The 22897-nt window shown below is 37.3% G+C and overlaps 1 protein-coding gene and 1 non-coding gene across 3 annotated transcripts in view; both read right to left on the bottom strand.

Moving 5' to 3' along the window:
• Positions 1–22897, bottom strand: part of LOC142857204 (sodium channel protein type 1 subunit alpha) — a 115290-nt gene that overhangs the window by 39193 nt on the left and 53200 nt on the right. Inside the window, exons 3-14 of one of the 2 annotated variants that reach the window (XM_075984993.1) lie at positions 21856–21974; positions 19424–19513; positions 17188–17316; positions 15524–15615; positions 14574–14843; positions 8554–8617; positions 7946–8087; positions 7187–7393; positions 5141–5425; positions 3088–3468; positions 1740–1872; positions 272–510 (exon numbers count right to left, since the gene is read on the bottom strand). In XM_075984993.1, the coding sequence (XP_075841108.1) occupies positions 272–510; positions 1740–1872; positions 3088–3468; positions 5141–5425; positions 7187–7393; positions 7946–8087; positions 8554–8617; positions 14574–14843; positions 15524–15615; positions 17188–17316; positions 19424–19513; positions 21856–21974 (2151 nt within the window). Of the gene's footprint in view, positions 1–271; positions 511–1739; positions 1873–3087; positions 3469–5140; positions 5426–7186; positions 7394–7945; positions 8088–8553; positions 8618–14573; positions 14844–15523; positions 15616–17187; positions 17317–19423; positions 19515–21855; positions 21975–22897 lie in introns of both variants that reach the window. The other variant, XM_075984994.1, reaches the window with a different exon arrangement.
• On the bottom strand, positions 15323–15441 carry LOC142858033 (small nucleolar RNA SNORA43). Its single transcript, XR_012911927.1, has one exon. It is a non-coding gene; the product is annotated as a small nucleolar RNA SNORA43 (small nucleolar RNA).

The raw sequence follows: 22897 nt of genomic DNA, 5'->3' as shown, positions 1-22897 counted from the left end.
TTCTGAAACACTTCAGATTTTCAAAACATTGGAAACATCACTATTGACTTTTTAATGATTATTACAGGTCTATGTTCTATTTCTCATCTTTTTTTCACAGACATTAAATGCCATTCTACCTCAAAAAGCAGTGCATAGACAGTTGGTTATAATTGCATTAGGGATGTAGGAATTGTGGTTGAAAGAGTTTTAATAAGCTATTAAATATAGCAAACAGTTTCTCAAGCAGAAAATTTGAATACTGAATAGATTTACCTTCTAGTATGCTTACCAAGTTTCCTACTGTAAGCACATTATTGAAATGATCCGTCATGGGGTAGTGCTCCATGGCCATGAAAAGGGTATTTAAGACAATACAGATGGTGATGGCTAGATCAACAAATGGGTCCATCACAACCAGGTTGACAATATGTTTCACTTTTAGCCAATATGGGGAACAGTCCCAAATTAAGAAAATGTTGGAAAATTTATACCAACAAGGTGGACATTTCTGCCTTGATTCTTCTAGTTCTAGATTTAAAAAAAAAGAAGGAAGAATACTAAATGACTATTTTTGCAGTATAAATATTTATGTTGGATCACTAAACATACTTTCAATAGCAAGAGTATTTGTGTTTGCTGCAAAGATAATTACTTATAGATACCATCAGACATATACATAAGGTAGAGGTAAGAAAGAAATAATTTTCTTTTTTCGTACTGATCTTGCTGCTGTGCACTTGGCTGCTAGTAAGGTTGCTGGCCTTATAGATAAAGTTGCAACAGGAACATAGATAATTAACTGTGTAAAATCCTGTGTTCCTGACAGGCTGCTCATTTGTAATATTTAGGATAAGGATTAATGAGATACATCTTGCTTTAAACATGCTTTTATTTTGAGAAAATGACTTGTTCTTCTCTCCAATCTTAAAATTATTTTGGATCATGATCTAAGAAACCATTTTGGTGAAATTTGAAGCTAATTACACCATAAGATTTTTGACCAATGAATTAGAAACCTCTCAGAGTTCCCACATACTACTAAGACATTAAGGGTACAGAGTCCCTTAATATTCAACACTTTCAGAATGTATGACCACCCATTTAATACCAGGGTCATTTACTTTTTTCTGAGAATATATATAGTTGCCATATAAGTGGAGATATTTGACTCCAATAAGGTAATACAAGTTAGATACAGAGATCTGCCGTGGACCACTGAGCTGAGCTCCCAAAGTCCAGTAGAAGAGAGGGAGAAGTGATAATATAAGCAAAGGGGACAAGATCATAATGGGGATACCCACTGAAACAGCTGACCTGAGCTAATGGAATCTCACTGACTCTGGTCCAACAGCAGGGGAACCAGCGTAGGACCAAACCAGGCCCTCTGCATGTGAGTGACAGTTGTATGGCTGGGGCAAACTGTGGGGCCACTGGTAGAGAGGCAAGGATTTATGGCTTTTTGGAACCCATTCTCTTTGGAGTGATACCTTGCCCAGCCTAGATATAGCAAGGAGGGCCTTGGTCCTGCCTCAAAGCAATGTGCTAGACTTTATTGACTTCCCATGGGAAGCCTTACCCTTTCTGAGGAGTGGATTGGAGGTGGGGTGAAGTGGGAAGGTGGAGGGAGCAGGAGGAGGGGAGGGAGTGGGAACTGGTATTAGTATGTAAAATGAGAAATGATAGGCTTAAAATTAATTAATTAATTAAAAAGATAATGCAAGTTTATTAAAATAATGGCAGTTGGGTTTGTTACAAACCTTCTACTGTATTTGTTAAGATGCTGGCTATACTCATTGCCCTTTGCCTTTGCGAAGGATCTTCCAGAAAGTCCATAGAAACATGGAAAGAACTTGACCTTCTCTTTCTCATCTCAGTTTCAGTGGTTGTTCCCTGTAAAGAAAATGCTAAGGCATTAAATGCTTAACCTGAGCATTATGGTGCACAAACAAAAATGGAGACAGTGATTTTCATGAAACACATGCATCGTGCATCTTCATATTTAATTGCTGATGGCAGATGCTGGGGACTTATTGAATTATTAACCTGGAATATTCAAACTGTTAACCATGGAGTCATAAAAGAAAATTTAAATGTTCGACTCCTTGATTTTATAATTATGATATATATGATTATAATATAGTTGGTAAAGATTTTCATGGGCATATTTAAGTTGTTTTCAATTAAAGAACAAATTGTAAAATCCTAATACTTTAAAAAGTCAGATAGGTGGTCAAACCATTTCACTTTTGAAAAATCAGCCACTACATTTTAAGAAAATACCAAAGACTATAGTACACTTAGCTGTCATCTCGTTTTCTGGTATAAGACATACATGGTCATTGATAATACAAAGTATATGCTAAAATTCATACATATGATGCAAAGTTAACAGTTTCATCCAGGGTACCAAAGCAATAAGTCTTCTAATGTAAACTTAGTCATGCCTCATCATGCTGATATATTTCCAAGTGAGTGTCCAGTTGAAGAGGAAGCATCCTTTGTTTGGAAAGTTCTCTCTGAATGCATAGTCACAAACACATGATATTCCTTTGTTACACAGACAAATATTTTTTCTTGATTAATAATTTATTGATGTCCCTTTGTGTAGATTGACTTTGTGAATACCTATATCAGCATTTTTAGTACAATAAATATGAACCCTGGAAATTTCAGGTAATGATGAAGATATCTATGCACAGTGTTTTTGAAAATCTGAACTAAAGCAAAGATAAATTACAGAGTCTGGTGGGAAGATTTACTATACACCCTTTACACTTAAAAGCTATTTAGTTACTTGTACAATAGGTCAATAGGGGTGATGTCTCTATTTCTAAATTCAGTATGGGTACATAGCAAATCATCCGAGATAGCAATTATTGTACAATTAATCTTTAGCATATACAGTAGGTAATGCATTCACGTTTGTGCAGGGAGAGGTGAGGCTCTAAGGTTTAGTTGGTTAGTCTATTAAAGGTGCTACAGGATGCAGAGGCATTCTCAGCTCGACCAACCAGGAATCATTCTCAAGAGTTCCATTCTGTAGAAACACTGGCTGGTGCAGCAATCATGGGCCAGCCATGCCTGAACTATGTAAAACTTTCTTACATTGTCATCAGTAGCTGGCTTATCTATTATCACCTCTGGCAGAAGCTGTCCAACTGGCGACGTAGGAACGGAGGGTCCACCAACCAAGGAAACCACACCATTGCAGTCCACTGTGCTGTGCATCTTCCCATTGGCTGGAAACACTGCCAGCATTCTGGATGACCTGCTAGTTTGACTCAGGTTACTGTTGCGACGCTCTCCATGTCTTCGGGGAACAAACAATGAGTCTCTCCTGCTCTCATTATCCTCAAAGGTGCTGTGTTCATCATCGGCAAAGTCATTCTCGGACCCCACATCCTTTGCTCGCCCTCTAAAGCTGAAAAGGCTTGTTCTGCTATTGCGTCTTGGGGAAAACAGGGAACCACGGATGCTCAACAGAGACTAAAGGTTTGATACAAAGAACAAAAAGTAAAATAGTATTAAAACAATCTGTTGGAATAGTTTTTGCAAGATTAAGTTGAAGAAAATTTCATCATTTGTTAAAAAAGGTAGCACATTCCTTCTGATTAATATAATTTATAGGCATTCTGATAAAATTAAATTAGCTTTGTACTGTATGGTTTCCAGTCATTGACTTTAAATAATAGATAGCTGGAATGTAGCCTGAGATAACAGAAGAAAATTACCCAGCCATTATCTCTCAGATTTAAACAGAAGCATCCGTAAGACTCTTTATGAATCCATGTGCAATAAACATGGACAGTAGGGCTGTGAGGTTCTGCATTTATTTTTCCTTTCAGATAATTCCAACACTAGGTTTTTTTTTTTTTTTTTTGATTTTCGAGACAGTGTTTCTCCGTAGCTTTTTCGTTCCTGTCCTGGAACTAGCTCTTGTCGACCAGGCTGGCCTCGAACTCACAGAGATCCGCCTGCCTGCCTCTGCCTCCCGAGTGCTGGGATTAAAGGCGTGTGCCACCACCATCCGGCCCAACACTGATTTTTTTTATAGACTATTTTAGTTCATCTTTATACTACCATTTTCTTTCTTTTTTTCTGATTCACCTGTAAAATAGGGTATCTGTAGAACCAGAAGTTAAAATTCTGAATGATGTGCTTTTCTGCAAAGTGCGCCATGACTAATATTTCAGAAGTTCATAGGACAACTGAGAAACAAGTTAGGGGAAGAAAATCAACATAGTGTTTTAAATTAACCAAAGGCATATTTCTGAGTAGCTAACTCTTAGTCTATATATATTTTTTAATTTATTTATTTATTATGCATACAATATTCTGTCTGTGTGCATGTCTGCAGGCCAGAAGAGGGCACCAGACCTCTTTACAGATGGTTGTGAGCCACCATGCGGTTGCTGGGAATTGAACTCAGGACCTTTGGAAGAACAGGCAATGCTCTTAACCACTGAGCCATCTCTCCAGCCCCTCTTAGTCTATATTTCACTGATGTTGTTAGAAGATCTGAGGACCGGAAGATTAATTGCCACTGATTACAGGCAATTACCAGAAGACATATGCAACATGAAAATACAGTTCTCCTGACTTCCAACCCTGTGTTATTTCAAAAGCGTCTTGATGTGGGAGTCCCCTCTGTGTGCTGTGATTACCATTAATGAATAAAGAAACCGCCTTGGCCTGGTGATAGGGCAAAACTTAGGTAGCCGGGGAGGACTGGACTGAATGCTGGGAGAAAGAAGGGTGAAGTCAAAGACGCCATGGATCCACACCAGAGGTAGATTTGCTGAAACTTTGCTGGTAGGCCACCACCTCGTGGTGATTCACAGATTAATAGAAATGGGTTAAATTAAAATGCAGGAATTAGCCAATAAGAAGCTAGAGCGAATGGACCAAGCAGTGATTTAAATAATATAGTTTCTGTGTGATTATTTCAATTCTGGAAGGCCGGGACGAACAAGCAAGCCTCCTCCTACAGCATCTAAGATCATATTTGCGTTTGTGCGGAGTGGAATAAATCTTTTTTATAGAATATGGAGAAAAAGCAATTTGAAGCATAAGGCAACAGTAGTCCATTCAGTTGCCCCCCTGCCCCCCTCCCCCCAATCTGTTTCCATCTTTCGTCAGAGAACTCGGCAGTGCGTACCTGGTGCGGGGAAGAGTACCTCTTTTCGTATGTCAGTCTGTTCCCTTCTATAGAGAAGCGAAACCCTTTCCTTCTGACGCTGTCTTCAGACTCGGATTTGTGGAACTCATCCTCGTCTTTCTCTTCCCCTCCAGACTGCTCCTTCTGTTTCCTTTTCTTCCGCCGATTCCGTCTTTCCTTAGCACTCTTCGAACTCAACTTGGAGGCTTCTGAAGAGCTATCCGAGAGCCTGCCCGCTGCGCTGGGCTCTCTGGAATGTTCGGAGGCGGTTGTAGCTGCTGCCTGCTACATAGAGGAGAAACCGTTTCGGTGCGGTGCAAGAAAAGATTGCTTAAGATCTTTCTTCAAGTTGCTCAAGTTTTGCATCATTTACAAAATACTAGCTAACTGGAGGAAATAGAATGTAGAAGATGCTTTCTGAGTGTAGGGTTTTTTCTTTCTTTTAATTAAAAGCGACTTAAAGAAATAATCTACTTTTCTCCTGGTAACATTTATTAAGTCTGTATTATGCAACATAGACCACATGTTCATAAAGATTCTTTGGGCACTGCTAGAAATATATATATATATAAAACTATAGGACTCAATCTATTCTAAAAATTAGTTTTTAATGGCCATTATCTTCATTGTTCTGAAAAACAAATGGAAACATAGAAGAAAAACTGCAGAGTTACTTAATATCCTACCCCAAAGTTGGAAGTTGAGCTTAGGTCTTCTCCAAAAGTATTTAATACCATCAACATCTTATCAATTGAGGTTAAGAAAGGTATCTCAATCCCTTCCCCACTCCTCCATAATACTACTGTATGTAAGAAGGGGAGAGGGGTCACTAGCTTTCTGCTAAGCAGGAGAAGATGTTCAATTCTCCAAAAGCTGCCCCAACCACCTTTATCTCAGCAGTGGCTACCCCTAGTTGTCAGAGCGTGGGAGTAAATCCATCCTTTGTGGTTACAGCTTGTTTGGTTACGAAGCTGCACTTTTTAGTCCTTGTTACTCCCACAATATCTCCAATACAGAACTGGAGCAGAAGAATTGGTATGCCAGAAGGAACTCTTTATGGCCAAGATGGTTCCAAATAAAGTTTGATTTGAATAAAATTTTATTTTATTAGTCTTTTTAAAAATACAAACAATGAATTTGTTTGTCCCATTTACAAACAACAAGGAACCATGGGAGATGGGACTCAGTTTTATCATTCATTGCACCAGCTCCACTGATTTGTCCTGGCAAACTTGAGTAAACCTTTGTTAATTACTTCATATTACTAGTGTTGCTCCGTTGCTTTCTCAATAATCTTAGATCAGAGGACTTTTTAATATAAAGGAAATTAAAACAACCACACTAAAAGGCAATGTATTTTATGTATATGAGTGTTGGTCTGCATGTATATATGTATACCGCATGTGTGCCTTGTATTCTCAGAATTCTCAGAGGGCAGGAGTAAAACCCCCTGGAACTGGAGTTACAGATGATTATGAGCTGTGTGTGTATGGTAGGAAGTGAACCCAGGTCTTCTGTGAAAGTAGCAAGTGCTCACAACCACAGAGTCATCTCTCTGGCTAAAGACAATGCATGTTTTGAGCAAGGAAAAATAAGAAATGACTTTAAAGAAATGGGTACATATGTTCTATATGACAACTAATTAATTGCTTGGCAGAAAAGATGATTCCATTACAATAATCTAGTAGCAGCAGATTCATCCAGAAATGGTTTTCTTACTTGGAAAAAAAAAGTCACCATTTTCCTTTTACTCTCAGAATCTTAAAGTGAGAAAAAAAATCGCATGAGAGACTTCTGTGGTTAGTATGGACACACCTTTGTATAACTAGGTGACTAGACTAACTCAAGCTAGAAAGATGGTCCACATATAAAAGTCCTTGTGGAATCTTGCTGTTCCCAGCTTCCTCGGGTACTGTCAGACAACTCCACCTTCCGTTTTCATTGAAGATCGTTTGTAACAAGCAAATAATAAAAAAAGGGGTACAAGAAGAATAGAGAAGCAAAGGTCTGGATTGTGAGACAAGATCCATCTGAATTGCAGAGTACCTGTGCAGCCTCCTGCTGCTTCTTCAGCTGCTCCAACATCTGCTGAAACTCCGCCTCTTTCTGCTCCGCCTCCTCCATGGTGGCCTGATTCTGCTCCTCATAGGCCATGGCCACCACAGCCAGGATCAAGTTTATCAGGTAGAATGAGCCCAAGAAAATGACCAGCACAAAAAATATCATGTATGTTTTCCCAGCAGCACGCAACGTCTAGAAACAAGAATATCAGAATTACTTTCGCAGTCATTTCAGTAACCGGTGACTGTGTGTCTGGCAGAACTTGGACAAAATTAACAATGTGTCCCTGCACTATTTCTTTAACCTCTGTCTCTTCTTTCTTCGTTGACTTATGCATTCATAGTCATTGTAAAGGATTCTTGGATTCACCAAGAATAAAACAGTGGATAGAAAACAATTGGGACCTCCATCAAAAAGCTGAGCCTTTCATGGAAGGGACCAAGAGAAAGAGATAATACCTGAGAGGGAGATAGGGCGGAGGGGAAATTTGTCTTTCGTTGGGATGAAATTGTGTCTAAGAAGAATGTGAAATAGCATTGGGTCATGGAGAAACAGAACAGATGTACTCTCCTTGACTTTATTCCTCTCAACATGGATTGTAAGCATTAGGATAGAGAAGCCCACATCTCTGATCTCAAGCAATACTTTCTCTACTATATCATGCTGTGGCTGGCATTTCATGACTCAGTGTGTATCCTTATATTCTTCTACTTAAATGCAGTAAGTATCTCTTCAGATTCTCACCAGTTGGTAAAGATTTTCCCAGAAGTCCTGAGTCATCAGTCGAAACAGGGATAAAAATGCCCAACTGAAGGTATCAAAGCTTGTGTAACCATAATTAGGGTTTCTACCAGCTTTTACACACATATATCCTTCCGGACATTGGCTGCAAATGGGGACAAAGAAAGTTGACAAGTCATTCTGTGTCTTTTTATTCTGGTAGAAGACTATGCTTACAAAATGTTCCATCACTACTAAGACGACACAAGAGTGTGGAATCCAACTCCGTGATACATTTCCCACCTCTGCCTTTATAGGTTATCACTAGCTGCCAGGTGTAGCCGTTGCTAAGTAAGTAACCTTTCTTCCTCGCTGCGGAGTCTGCAAAGGTGACTCATTGCTTGATACTTACCTCGGGGAAATAGCAGCATTATAGATCAATGTATTGTTTCTTGCTTTACAGAAGAAACCTTAACATTTAGAATATGTCCTGTTTTATTTATATTATAATTACTGAAAATTAGTTTGCATTAATTTAGTTTCTTTTATCAGTGATTTTCTATAGAAAGAGCTAGACATACATATAGGAATAAACCACACATACTCACATCTCACACAAATGATCAGCTTACCCTGCATCAGAGCTATTTCCACACAGTAGTGCATCTAAAAAACCCTCCAGGAAATAATGATATCCTGTTTGGAAAAAAGAAAGTCATGTGACACACACTTGTTGAAAAACACTAAAAGAGTAGGGAAATCAGTTTCTACCTTCAGTTTCTTTAAGTGACTTTAAGCAAACCACATTACCTGCTTAAACACATGGGGTTTTCCTTCTTTTCTTTCAAATCTTACTGTTGTATTATGGGTATGAGGTTTTCTTCATTATCAATGTAAAATTAGTGAAAACAATAGGTACTCACGGAACGTTTATGGGAAGGTATCAGTATTTTCTATTACTTTCATGAAATAAAATATATTCATCACCAGAAGAAGATGAGAATGATATGTATTTTAAAATAACTACATATTTAAAAATAAAATGATATGTTTTCTTGTTTCCCTTCCATATTTAATACCACTAGTAAATACTTTAAATTAACCATAATTTACATTTATGTTTCTGGAATTTATGTCAGTAGCTTATAATGAAGATTCATAATTATACGAACTATATGAATATTTTAATAAAATGAAAATTTTAGAATGGAATGAAACAAATGCTATTTTTTACAAATAGGTGAAAATTTTAGAATAACTATTACAATAGGTGAGCATCACGTCATATCACTGCTTCTTAGTTCTAATAAGTCCCTCCCTCATTTAAATAGTTACTTGCTAAACCATGACTGCAAGGCTTTCCTTGACCATGAAGGTTATCAGAAGTCCAGTCCCCAATGCAGAAGGGGATCTCTCCTCAACCATAGGCCACATCAGCCAGAAGACCAGAGAAGAAACAGAAACAAGGAAAGAAAACACCCGTTCAACAAAGACAAATCTAGAAATAGGCATCTACACCTAAAATCACTCCAAATCTAGGTGCCCAAATGTCAGTATAAGAACACAAATAACAACGCCAGGGCAACGTGTTACTACTAGAGCCCAACCATTATACTACGGCAATCCCAAATATTCCAAAACAACTGAAACATAAGAAAACAACCCCAAACCAACTTTATGACGACGAATAAAAAGGAAATGAATAAATCCCTGAAACAAATCCAAAAAAACTCAATCAAAAACTGGAGGAAATCAATAAATCTCTTAAAGAATTGCAAGAAAACAAACAAACAAACAGTTGACAGAAACCAGTAAAACTTTACAAGATCTGAAAATGGAAAGAGAAGCAAATAAAAACAAACTGAGGGAATTCTGGAAATGGAAAATCTAGGTAAACTAACACGAACTATAGGTGTAAGCATCACCAACAGAGTACAGAATACAAGAGAAGAAAGAGAGAATCTCAGGCATTGATGATGCATTAGAAGAAATAGATTCATTGTTAAAAACTGCTAAATCTAAAAAATTCCTGAAGCAAAACATCCAGGAAACCTGGGACATTATGAAAAGACTAAAGCTAAGAATAATAGGAATAGATATAGGAGAAGACTTTCAGCTCAAAGGCCAAGGAAATATTTTTAACAGAATTATAGAGGAAAAAACTTTCTAACCTAAAGAAGGACATGCCTAAAAAGGTATAAGAAGATTACAAAACAGCAAATAGATTGGACCAGAAAAGAAAGATCCATCACCACACAACAATGAGAACACTAAACACAAAGAACAAAGAAATAACATTAAAAAGGTTAAATAACATAAAAAGGCAGATCTATTAGAATTACACCTGACTTCTCATTGGAGACTCTAAAAGTCAGAAGGGCTTAGAGAGATGTGCTAGATTCCTAGAGACCACAGATGCCAGCACAGACTATTACACTCAGCAAAACTTTCAATCATTATAGATGGAGAAAACAAGATATTTCATCATAAAGTCAATTTAAATAGTATTTACCCACAAATCCAGACATACAGAATGTATTAGGAGAAAAATTCCAACCCAAGGAAGTTAATTATACCCATGAAAATAAGGCAATAAATAATTTTTCACCAGTACTATGCAAGGAAAGAACATACACACACACACACACACACACACACACACACACACACACATACACACACACACACAGCCACCATCAACAACTACAATAAAATAACGGGCATCAATAATAATTGGCCATTGAAATCTTTCAATGTCAATGGACTCATGAACTATAAAAAAATACAGATACACAGAATAGATGTGAAAACAAGGTCGATTCTTCTTCAGCATACAAGAAAAAAAATGTCTCAACATCAAAGATAGATATTACCTCTGAGTAAAGTTTGGAAAATGAATTTCCAGTCAAATGGCCCCAAGAAGCTAGGTGGTCCACTGACTCTAATTTAATCTAACAAAGTAGAATTCATGCCAAAATTAATCAAAAGAGATGGGGAAGGACACTTCATTCTCATCAAAGGAGAAATCCACTAAGATAACATCTCAAATCTCAATATCTATGATCAAGAGACAGGGACACCCACATTTGTAAAGGAAACATGACTAAAGCTTAAGTCACACATTGATATTTAGAGACTTAAATACCCAACTCTCACAAATGAAAGATCATCCAGACAAAAACTAAACAGAGAAATACTGGAGTTAACAGAAATTATGGCTCAAATGGACCTAACAGAAATTATGACTCAAATGAACCTAGCAGAAATCTATAGAACATTTCACCAAGCACAAAAGAATACCCTTTCTTCACAGCACCTGATGGAGCATATTCTAAAATTGACCACATCCTTGGCCATAAAGCAAGTCTCAACAGATAAAAGAAAATTAAAATAATCCCTTACATCCTATCAGATCACCATGGATTAAGGATGGATTTCAACAATAACAGAAAGCCTATAAACTCACAGAAACTGAATTATTCTCTACTGAATTACCACTGTGTCAAGGAATAAAAAAGAATGAAATTAAAGACTTCCTAGGATTTATTCACAATAAATGTACAATGTACCCAAGCTAATGGGGCACAATGAAAGAAGTGGTAAGGTTCTCAGCACTAAGTGCTATCTTAAAAAAATATTTGAAGAGCTCTTATACTCATGACTTAAGAGTACACCTGAAAGCTTTAGAACAAAAAGAACACACCTAAGAGGAAAAGATGGCAGGAAATAATCAAACTCACAGCTGAAATCAATAAAATAGAAACACAGAAAAATGCAAATAATCAACGAGACAAAAAGCTGGTTCTTTGAGAATATCAACAAAATAGACAAACCCTTATCCAACTATCTAAAAGACTTAGAGAGAATATCCTAATTAAGTATGTCAGAAACGAAGAGGGGAGCATAACAAGAGACAATGAGGGAGTACAGAGAATCACTAGGTCATGCTTCAAAAACCTGTGCTCTACAAGATTGGAAAATCTTAAAGAAATGGGCAAATTTCTTGACAGATATCACTTACCAAAATTAAATCAAGATTAGATAAATAACTTAAATAGACCTATAAACTACAAGGAAATAAAAGCAGTCATTAAAATTTTCCTCTCCAAAAACAAAAACAACAAACAAAAACCAAAATAATGCAAAAGGTCAGAACTAAATGGTTTTGGCTCAGAATTCTGCCAGACTTCCAAAGAAGAGCTAATACCAATACTCCTCAAATTACTGCACAAAATAGAAGCAGAAGAAACATTACCAAATTCTTTTTATGAGGTAGCAGTCACCCTGATACTGAAACCATACAAAGATTCAGGAAAGAAAGAGAATTACAGACCAATTTCCCTCATGAACATTGATACAAAAATACTCAATAAAATCCTAACAAACAAAATGCAAAAACACATCAAGAAATCATCCACTATAATCAAGGAGGTTTCATCTCAAAGATGCAGGAATGGCTGAACATCCGAAAATCTATCAATATAATCTACCATATAAACAAACGGAAAGAAAAAAAAGCTGCATGATCATGAGGTCCTGAAAAGATCTTTGGCAAAACCCAACACCCTTCATGATAAAATCTTGGAGAGACAGGGATACAAGGGACATACCTAAGCATAAAGATCGTATACAGCAAGCTGAGAGCCAACATCACATAAGTGGAGAGAAACTCAAAGCAATTCTACTAAAATCAAGAGAAAAAGACAAGGTTGTCCACTCTCACCATAAAAGTTACAGGTAGAGCAATAAATCAGAAGAGCTCAAGGGAATACAAATTGGAAAGGAAGAAGTCAAAGTATCATTATTTACAGATGATAGTGTACATAAGTGACCCCAAAAATTCTACCAGAGAACTCCTACAGCTGATAGACACCTTTAGTGAAGTGGCTGGATCAAAAAAGAAAAACAAAAACAGAAACAAACGAGTAGTCTTCCTACATACAAACGATAATTAAATTGGCTAAGAAAGAAATGAGGGAAACAGCGCCTTTCACAATAACCACAAATAATATAAAGTATCTTTTTTTCCACAAGTATAATATTATTAGAAAAAGTGATAATCAGACTTTATAGTTGAAAATAAGCAAATATCTTTACTTTTTTTAGAATGTAAGAAAAATAATGTCTAATAATTTTCAGGAGCGAGAATAAACCTAAGGGATGTTTTCATAGTCAGTGCTGATCTTAGAGAAAAGCTGGACAAACTACAGCTTTCAGAGCCTTGGTAAGAGTGAGAACTTTGGGGCATTATGTGCCATGTTTAAGGCACATTGATCCCCTGCTCTGGCAGTCTTTAGAAGGCATTTATCATCTAACACTGATACTTATTTGCAGACCATTGGCTGGCAGGTAACTGCACATCACAGAGAAGAAGTTACCAAACCAAGGCATTTTTCAGATCCAGTTACAATGAGACTTTGATTGTCTGTTTTCTCTTTCCTTATACTATCACTGCTTTAAGAACTATCAAGTGGCTTTAAGAACAATCCCAGCAGCTTTCTAGTACCCCAAGGTTTGTTCTTTATTCCGGAACACTACTCATTTCCCCGAGGTAATAACAAAATGGTGATAATCAAGCATATGGAGAGCTTGGCGTTAAACCCCAACATTTTTCTTAATCGGCATATTTCCTTCCTAGATGAATCTGGTTTAACTCTCCTTGCTTTTCAAATACTGGTATAGACAAATGCTAAAATTAAAGAAGGAGGCAGAAAATTTTGCTTACTTCATTGTGGCTTTAAAAAGAGAAAGATAAGGGTCACTTATTTTTCCATCCTTTCATAATTGATTCCTTCAGCGATCAATGGTTTGATCTAAATTTTTTGAACAAAAATAAACTAATTCTTACAATATTGTTGATTAATCTGTTTTCTTAATTGATGTCTTTTGAGTCAAATTGACTTTATTGTTTTCTTCTTTGATATGGCTTTTCAATCAAATATTATTACTTGTGAATCTCGCTTCATTTGCCTACAATAATAATTGAGTCTAGCTTACAAAAAATATTTCATCATGTATTATTAAGTCCATATATTGTCACCAATATTTCCCTTTATCCTTGCCTAGTCCAGGCCTCTGAAATAAGTTTTAGTCTCCACATTTAGCAAATGGTTTTCACAAACCGTCTTTTCTTTTGTTGTTATAGCTGTCACATGAGGAATGCACACTGATGCTTTATCCTAGGAAAATTCTCCCTGGCTGAATTCATTAGCTTTATACATAATAACACAATAGAGAGTAGTATTCAACAATAAGAATTAGAATAGCTGTCAAATTAAACATTATATGTGTGCAAACCGTGTGCAAACCATTTGCAAGCTGCTTAACATTCTTCTTAAAATTATTCAGCAAGATACAAATGGCCTATTGTTTAAACTTCATGGAAGGGACTAGGGGTGTGGCTCAGTGGTACAGCACCCGCTCAACTTGTGCAAAGTCCTGGGTTAAATCCCCAGCGTTCTTGGCAGAGAAAACAAACAAAATCCAGGGGAAGGAAATGTCAAACAAAAACATAGATTTGACTATTTAAGAAGTCTCATCAGATAATTTTCTAGTGATTACAGCTTCCTTCTGGTTGTCCTTTACTAGTCCAGGAATAGACAGAAGGCAGGCAAACAGGGAAAGAATAAGTACTCATAATGGTAATTCTTACTTGAGTCTTGAATATATGATTTCCAGTCAAACTCAAACACGGTTTCGTTGACCAGGGTGCCGTTATAATCTGTAGTTATATTCTTCTCTATACTATGTTCCTCAAGGGAAGCATTGGTGGGAGGCCATTGCACACATTTATTCCTCAGGTTGCCCATGAACAGCTGCAGCCCGATGAGAGCAAAGACACTCAGACAGAACACCGTGAGGATCATGACATCAGACAGCTTCTTCACAGACTGGATCAGGGCCCCCACAATGGTCTTCAGGCCTGAGAGAAAGAAGCTTATCATTATGAAGGCTTAAGCATCCAAAGTCATAATTAAATTCTTCCCACAATTCCCTTGAAAACATTGTGTCAATGTGTAAGTCCCAAGATTCTGCCCATGACAGGTAAATATTTAATATAAAAATAATTCAGCGTATTACTACATTTTAAAACAAGTCTTCCATGCTGGTATAGGCTTTTCTTTATTATATAATTTGTCTTTTGTTAGAAAAGAATAAGTTTGTTTCACACAGGAATCAATAGGCATAATGAATAAAAATTAATACCTATAATATGTAACAAGTCCTTAATAAAATTGACATGTCAAAATACATTTTAAAGTAGAAACTGTTTAGAATGCATTTTAGAGTGTTCACCCATTAAACACAAAAGTAGATAAAACCTGTAGGGACAGCAAGAGTGACATTTTGTTAAGTAATCAGTTTTATGAGTCTTGATTTTCTATCTTTTTTTCCTCCACAAAATGTCAGGCTATAAACCATTCTTAGTGCTCACTGGGTGTAGAAATAGCCACTTGCTCTTCGCCCTGATGTCACAGGCAAAGCTGAGTAGTGTCTGATTCTTGATTTTATACAACGATGAATGTCAAGCAAGGAGGCCCAGTTGAAAAAGTCCTGGAGTTAACTCAGTGATTAAGCTATACGCTTGCACATAGCTCTCACCTGGAATGACTGAAATGGTTTTCAATGCTCGAAGAACTCTGAACGTTCTCAACGCTGAGACATTGCCCAGGTCCACAAACTCTGTCACATATCTGTAATGGGGAGTTCACAAACAAACACAGTGACAAGATGCAAAGAAAGATTTGTAGATAAAGTTATCTTATACTTCATTCTAATCAAGTCTTACCTAAAACTGCTGAAGCAGTTTTTAGACTCAGAGCTCTAAAAGCATGAAGAGCTGAAAATTACCCAGTTTACAAACTCTGTGACTTACCGGTAGGGTTAAATCAAAATTATTAAAGATGTGGAGGGACTTAGTGTTTATCTGGCACGTTTATGGAGTTGCCAATTAAACTTAAAATTCATCACAATAGCCTTATTTTCACAGTAAATACCATTAGCTAAATGTTAACTTTCATAAAATGTGCCTCCCCTGATGCCATTTCAAAAGCAATCGAGGCAAAATTGTATGTGATTTGGGCAAAATTAAAGGGTCAACGCCCCATGTGCTATGGTTTCCATTGAAAATGAAATTGTCCAATGGAAATGTAACTATTGCAGTAGATTGCCGATTGCCCTACCATTCAAGATAGCATTTGCTAGCATAACTTTTGAGTAAAAGTTGAATAAATGAACAATAGCATTTTATGTGACCCAATGTTGCTCTGTCATTTCTTCTTTTTTATTCTAAGAAGGAGAAATCCCAAATGCCATCCTGTAAGTTGTGGCCGAAAGGCTTGGGGAAGGATTGCTTATCCTGATCTGATATAAAATCATAGAATTAAGACCAGACAGCCAGTATATACACTTCTGAGCATATCAGTACCATCTGTCCTTGTCTACCCCTTCAGACCTGCTGATACCGAGAAATTCAGCTCCCAAAGATGGGTTAAGTCATGTTAGCCCACTGTCCTCCACGCCTACGTTCACCTACTCCTGTTATTTTCAATAGCTACTCCTCTTTTGGGAGGCAGTTCATCATTTGCAAAAGGAAGAAGACAAGAAGTCGGGAAACAAGCACAGAACTAGCTGAAAAGGTTTATGTGAGTAAAATAAAGAAGGCCATAAAGAGAGAGGTGAGAGGAAGAAGAAATGAATCAGAAGGGCAATAGAAGTAGGGTGTGTCCATTTACAATCCTTAAAGATCAGTTTGCCCACGAGATAACGATTTATTAAGTTTGTAATGCACTGAGTTCTTTTTTTCTTATGATCTAATTTTCACTCTATTTTGAAGCATGACTACTTGCTCTCTTCTGTTCCCCAAAATTAACAAAGAAGCTACGGGAGGAGTGTGCACAACATGAATAAGAAAGATCAGTGCAAATTACTGGAGTCAGTACAAGTTTTGCTGCTGTGAATTTTCAAAACCGTCTTCCAGGTCGGGTGATAAATAATCTACGCTTCTATCTTATGGTGTGTTTGTGCGAGAAGACTGGCATATGAACTTTCCAGGTAGATCTTCATTGGCACTAAAATTGATCCTGCAGTTTATCCATTGATCCACATGGAACGGTGACATGGTCTTGCTCTTTGGAGATAAGTGTTAAAACACAGAGTTCAAAAACCCGCTTGGTTTACCACTAAAGCATACTGTTTAAAAACCTGAGCTTGGATAGAAACCCAAACTATATTGTCCTCTGAAGTTTCCAAAAATAGGTACTTACGCAAATGTAATGACGGTGAAGTCAAGCCAGTTCCATGGGTCACGGAGGAAAGTAAAGTCTTCTAAACAGAAACCCCTTGCAATAATTTTTATTAGTGATTCAAAAGTATATATTCCTGTGAAGGTGTACCTAAGAACAAGTAAGCCGAGAATAATTAAGGACATTGTAGATTTTCCCTCAGAGTACCCCAGTTCCCTAACATTCTGTCAGTAGAAAACACAGACACCAAAAACGAAAGCTAAACCAGTTGATGTTAGTTCCTTAATAAAACACATTAATCTACAGTTGACTTTTCTCATGGTTGGTGTTAAAAGTCAACTTTCCAAAACCTACAATCACTGGAGAAGAGCCTCAGCGAGAGTTTGGTTCACTCGGGCTCATTTGTGGGCACGTTAACTGCCTTAACTGATGAGCGAAGACCCCCATCCATCCCCTCCCCCAGAAACTGGGCAGCACTGTTCCTTGCTTTTGGGGCCCTGGGCTGGATAAGAGAAGAGAACGCTAGCTAAATAGGAGGGCATGCATACAGTTGTTCTGTCTCTGGTCTGAATGTGGTGTGGCCAGCTGATTCAAGCTCCTGCCTTGACTTTCTTGGAGTAACAGTGAAACCTGGAACTGTGAATAAAATAAGCTCTTTCTCACTTACGTTGATTTGTCAGGTTCGGTACCATAGCAACAGAAATGAAACAAAATAGATGCCTACTATGTGAAGGGTCATTTCCTAAGCTACCATCAGAGCAGTGTGAGAAGGACATGACACGCACAGTCTAACTACTTTCTGAAACGTCTTGGCATCAACAGATGCAGTCTCCTGAGAGTTAGCCAGTGAGGTTTCAGTCTGGAATAGACAATCAATAATTGAAGAAGCATAAAGTGATTTTCCTTTAGAAGGGAAAAAATCTCAATCTCAATTGCTTTTTAAAGATTTGCTTTCTTTAGTTAGTCGTATGTGATTGAGTCTTGCATGTTAACTTAAATAGTTTCAGAATCCATCTTATACCAGTTTATTTTTTTTTTCAGAGTCTGAGAAAATGTTCTCATAGGCTCCCATAGAAGCATTGGAAGAATAGGCATTGGGAATACTGTGTGTATGGTAGAGTAGCAACCAGAGAGGTAGAGGGGCAGAACCTGGGCAGTGTGAGCAGGTACAGTAGCTGGGCCTGGAACAGCCATAGCTCCAGTTATCACAAACTGTGCGTCTCTTCTCCAGTGCTGCCCCAGCATGGGGGGATGGTCAGTACCATAGTAACGCTTCCAGCTTTGGAAACTGATACCGGAACTTTCACGGTCATCTGCTTAGCCTTCAACCAACTGAATTTCCAAGTTTTATAATCCTGAAGTTTTAGTCAAGTCCTTGTTGATCACACTTGAAATAAATATAAATCTGGATGAAATATGAATATCTCATGGTAATAAGACTCAATGTTGTTTTTAATGTACCATTTACAGCTTGACCTTTTAGATTCTTTTTTTTTTTTTTTTTTTGGTTTTTCCAGACAGGGTTTCTCTGTGGCTTTGGAGCCTATACAATATTCTGTCTGTGTGCAGGCCTGAAGAGGGCACCAGACCTCATTACAGATGGTTGTCAGCCACCATGTGGTTGCTGGGAATTGAACTCGGGACCTTTGGAAGAGCAGGCAATGCTCTTAACCGCTGAGCCATCTCTCCAGCTCGACCTTTTAGATTCTTAACGAGCCAAATTAATGTGGAGTTCGTCTGGATGGAAAACCAGCATATCTTTTCTATCTTTCTGCAATTATTTTATTGTATTTTTTTCAAATACCAGATCTTAAAAGAAAAACATTGAATATTCTCTTAGATTTCTGTTAACTATTAACTAGAATGCTGGGTGTGGTGGTGCACACCTTTAACATCAACACTCAGGAGACAGATGCAGGCAGATCTCTGTGAGTTCCAGGCCAGCCTGGTCTACAGAGTGAGTTCCAGGACAACCGTGGCTACACAGAGAAACCCCATTGAAAAACAAAACAAAACAATCAGCTACAAGGTAAAGGGAAAACCACTCAGAGAGTGCTGTCTTATTGTACAATTGTGTCTGCAAATGGCTTTATCAAGTATACTTTTGAGTTTCACTTAAAGGATATATTGAAACAAGGCTTCAGAATTTCAATGTGTATATATATATACATATGTATATATACAATGTGTATATATATATATATATATATATATATATATATATACACACATTTAAAATATATACAATTGAACTTACTCTACATTCTTCGTCCAGTCAGGAGGGTTGCTCATTGTCATAAACACACAGTTTGTCAAAATAGTGCACATGATGAGCATGCTGAATAATGTAAGTTAGTGTTAAGGAACATAAAAACAAGCTCATGTACTACATTTAAAAAGCAGTAACACCAAAAAACCCAGATGTCAGCACAACACCTCATGGATAAACATGTGCCTGTGTATTACCTAATCTCCTTAACCTTCACTTTCACCTGTTAAAAGTACATAATAGTGTGGCCTCCACATTTCAGATTAAATGAGAATATGCACAGATATAAGAATATAAGCTTTTTTGTAGCTGTTTCCAAATCAGCATGATTTCCTCTAGAGAGCTTGTGTGTGTGGGGAGGAGGTCCCATCTGTTTATATGGATTCACAACAAGCTTGAGCAGAAAGAATGCATTTGAACCAAGTCACACAATTAGAATAGTACACTTTTGAGGAAGATGCATTTCTGCAGTAGAGGAATTTCTTCAATAATGGATAGAATTTATGAATTAATATTTTTTACGGTCAAAGCAGAGTACAGTGCAACACACTGGGTTGCTGTGTTTGAGTGAGTTTATGTATGTACAACAGCAAAGGACGAGATAAAAAGGGGGCACTCTTGAAGGTCAAGGCTCATCATCCCTTGGATGCAATTGAAATTCCACGCAGCAACACGCATTTGGACCTTGTTCCTATGTGCTTTCACCTCCCTGTGTCTCCACCTGCATTCATACATGGATGTCAACCGTGAACAAACGGCATTGTTTGGCTGTGTAGATCAAAGAAACTAATGCGTGTAAAATGTTTGCAAAGAATGCCCTTGGAGACGTGTCTATGCAGTGAGTGATAGGCCGAGGGAAGAAAATGTAATAAAATTGTAGCTCGGAAAGTGGCTGCTAAAGTCATTATAGAAACCACCGAAATAATGTCTGAGCTCTGGAGAACACAGATGGTTGATGCAGGACCCTAAAATGCTGTTTTCTGCTAGACAATCAGGTATTCTTTCCACTGCCATTGATTGGCTGAACACTTCCATTAGGTGTAAAGAACATTTTCATCAAACGTCCACATGGTGGCACTAGAAAGAACAACTCAGCTAGAGAAGCTTCTAAGCATTAAAACAGTGAACAGAGACATTTTTATATGATATTTTTTTTTGTTTTCAGTAACAACCTATTGACAGTATTAAAATATTACTTGTAACCAACTCAACTTAAAAAGAGAATGACATTTACTTTTGTTGTTTTTTTTATTGTTTTTGCTACTGTGAAACTAATTATTTTGCTTTCTGTTTTTGCTTCCTCCTCTTATTAGTGTAGTGCTGGCTTTTTAATTGTTTTTTTTAAAAATGTCTTACTTACTTATTTCGATAGTTAGTTAGTTACTATTTTTATAGTGTTGCAGAACAAATCAAACCCAAGGCTTTGTGCTTGTTCAATTCTATAGATTTTAGAATGCAAAATTTTTTAAAAAGTATGACTTTATTTATGATACTTACTTAAAATAGTATTTTATATTATTTATATTATGACCAAGGCCAGCAAAAGAAATTTAGTCATTAATGAGTTTTTGACGGATCAATACCCACATTTGACTTAGTTGTGGAAATCTTTGAACCCCAGTGGGAACGACAGGGCCACGTTTCCTTCAACCATTTTGAACAGTTTTAACTTTTGCACGAACATCCTGAGTCTTTACTAAACGGTAGTTTTGCACTATAGAATCATATTGAGCAGTTTAAATCTGATATACAGTCAATATTACTGTGTTTCACATAAATAATCAGAAAAGCTGAAAAATTAGAAAATCCTGGAGGCTCTTGAGATTCTTCTATGCTTGCAAGGTCATTCCAGGTTCCATTAAGATGGCATATATCATATCTGCAACTAACTTGTATTTTATTTTGAAAGTAGATTTTTTTTTGTTATACAATTTCTCTGAAAATTCTTATCAACTCTGTATAGGAGGTAGTAATAAATATGGTTATCTTTCACAAGCTTAGGGAATTCAGTAAACACATGACAGCCAGTATCAATTGTCAACCTGACTGACTCCAGGATCACCCAGGAAACAGGACTCATTGCATGCCTCTGGGGAGTTATTTTGACTGTTTTGTTAATTCAGATGGGAAAACCCAGCTCCTGGGGCTGGCACTGTTCCCTGGCTAGAATCCTGGAGTGTAGACCAGCCTTTGGGGCTAGAGGTCTGCCTCAGTGGTAGAGTGTTTGCCTGCCATATCTAAGGCCCTGGGTTCAAATCTCATTCACTACAAAGTAGAAAAACAAGATTGATGTGACAAATAAAAGATGCTAGTGGATAGGATAAAGTGTAGAGGGTGTGTACAACTTAACTTAATTATACATATATCTAGAAAGCACACCTTATAGAAGCAGTTAACATAAATTACTTGTAAAAGGATATGAGTGTACCAAAATCTTAATAGCTATTTTCCTAAGAGGGTTGAAGGGAGTTAAAATGTACAGAGCAGAGGTGGCACTGAACCGGAAGATGGCCTTCCCTTTATTCAATACTATAAAAGTCTGCAAGACAGGAACAAACACAGAAGCATAAACTCTACTTTCTATTTTCCAGTAGCGTTACAGTCAAAAATTCCAATTTGTACATCCAGAACAATCACTATTGATGTGAACACAATGAACACTAGCTCCCTCTTGATCATCAGTGTTCTACAGAGGAGACCTATGAGGGCTCTTACCGTCCAGCATCCACTTACCTGAGTTTATACATCAGCTAGGACAGGAAAATGTCCTGATTTTCTGAATATTTTAAGCGGCTTAGTTAAGCCAAAGTTTGACATGGGGATGCATTTCATTTTTATTCTAAAGTTCATAAGACTTCCTTTTCATAATGGCTTGTTTGCCTAGGTCAAATATCTGGAAAATTAATCCTGCAGAATGCAAAATCATTCAACAGAACTGAACATTTTAAAAATAAATATTCTTTTGCTATCCGTGCTTATAAAATAAACATCATCACTCCATTGGTACGAGAAAACAGAAGCTGCTGCCATCGAGCACACTTGGGTTAGATGGATATCATCCAGTCATTGATTTCTAGAGGCCAGGCTCCCTGGAGAGTATCCTGTTGACCAGGAGTGCTAAGTTCTGTATTGGGATTTCTGGGTTAGCTGACACATTGAATTCTAATCCCAATTGATTTCCAACAGCATGGAGGAAAAGCTCACCGTCCCCAGAGAACTCAGAACTCATAATAAAGAAGAGAGTCCATCCCAAAAGTTGAACTTGCTACACAACAAGAGTCAGTGTGCAGAGAAGAGGAAGAAGAAACTAAATGACTCACCAGGCAATGGAGCACCATGGAACACTCTGACACAGATCTTCTAAGGCACTTATCGATATTCAGACTATGTGGGAGGAAAATGCTGACTTCTTTGTGCATACCATACCAAGGCAAAAGAGTTCTAAGGTTTTTTTTTTTTTTA

Source organism: Microtus pennsylvanicus, chromosome 9, assembly GCF_037038515.1.
Source record: "Microtus pennsylvanicus isolate mMicPen1 chromosome 9, mMicPen1.hap1, whole genome shotgun sequence".
Taxonomy (NCBI): Eukaryota; Metazoa; Chordata; class Mammalia; order Rodentia; family Cricetidae; genus Microtus; species Microtus pennsylvanicus.
The sequence above is the reverse complement of the archived record's forward strand: the minus strand, read 5'-3'. Positions and strand labels throughout refer to the sequence as shown.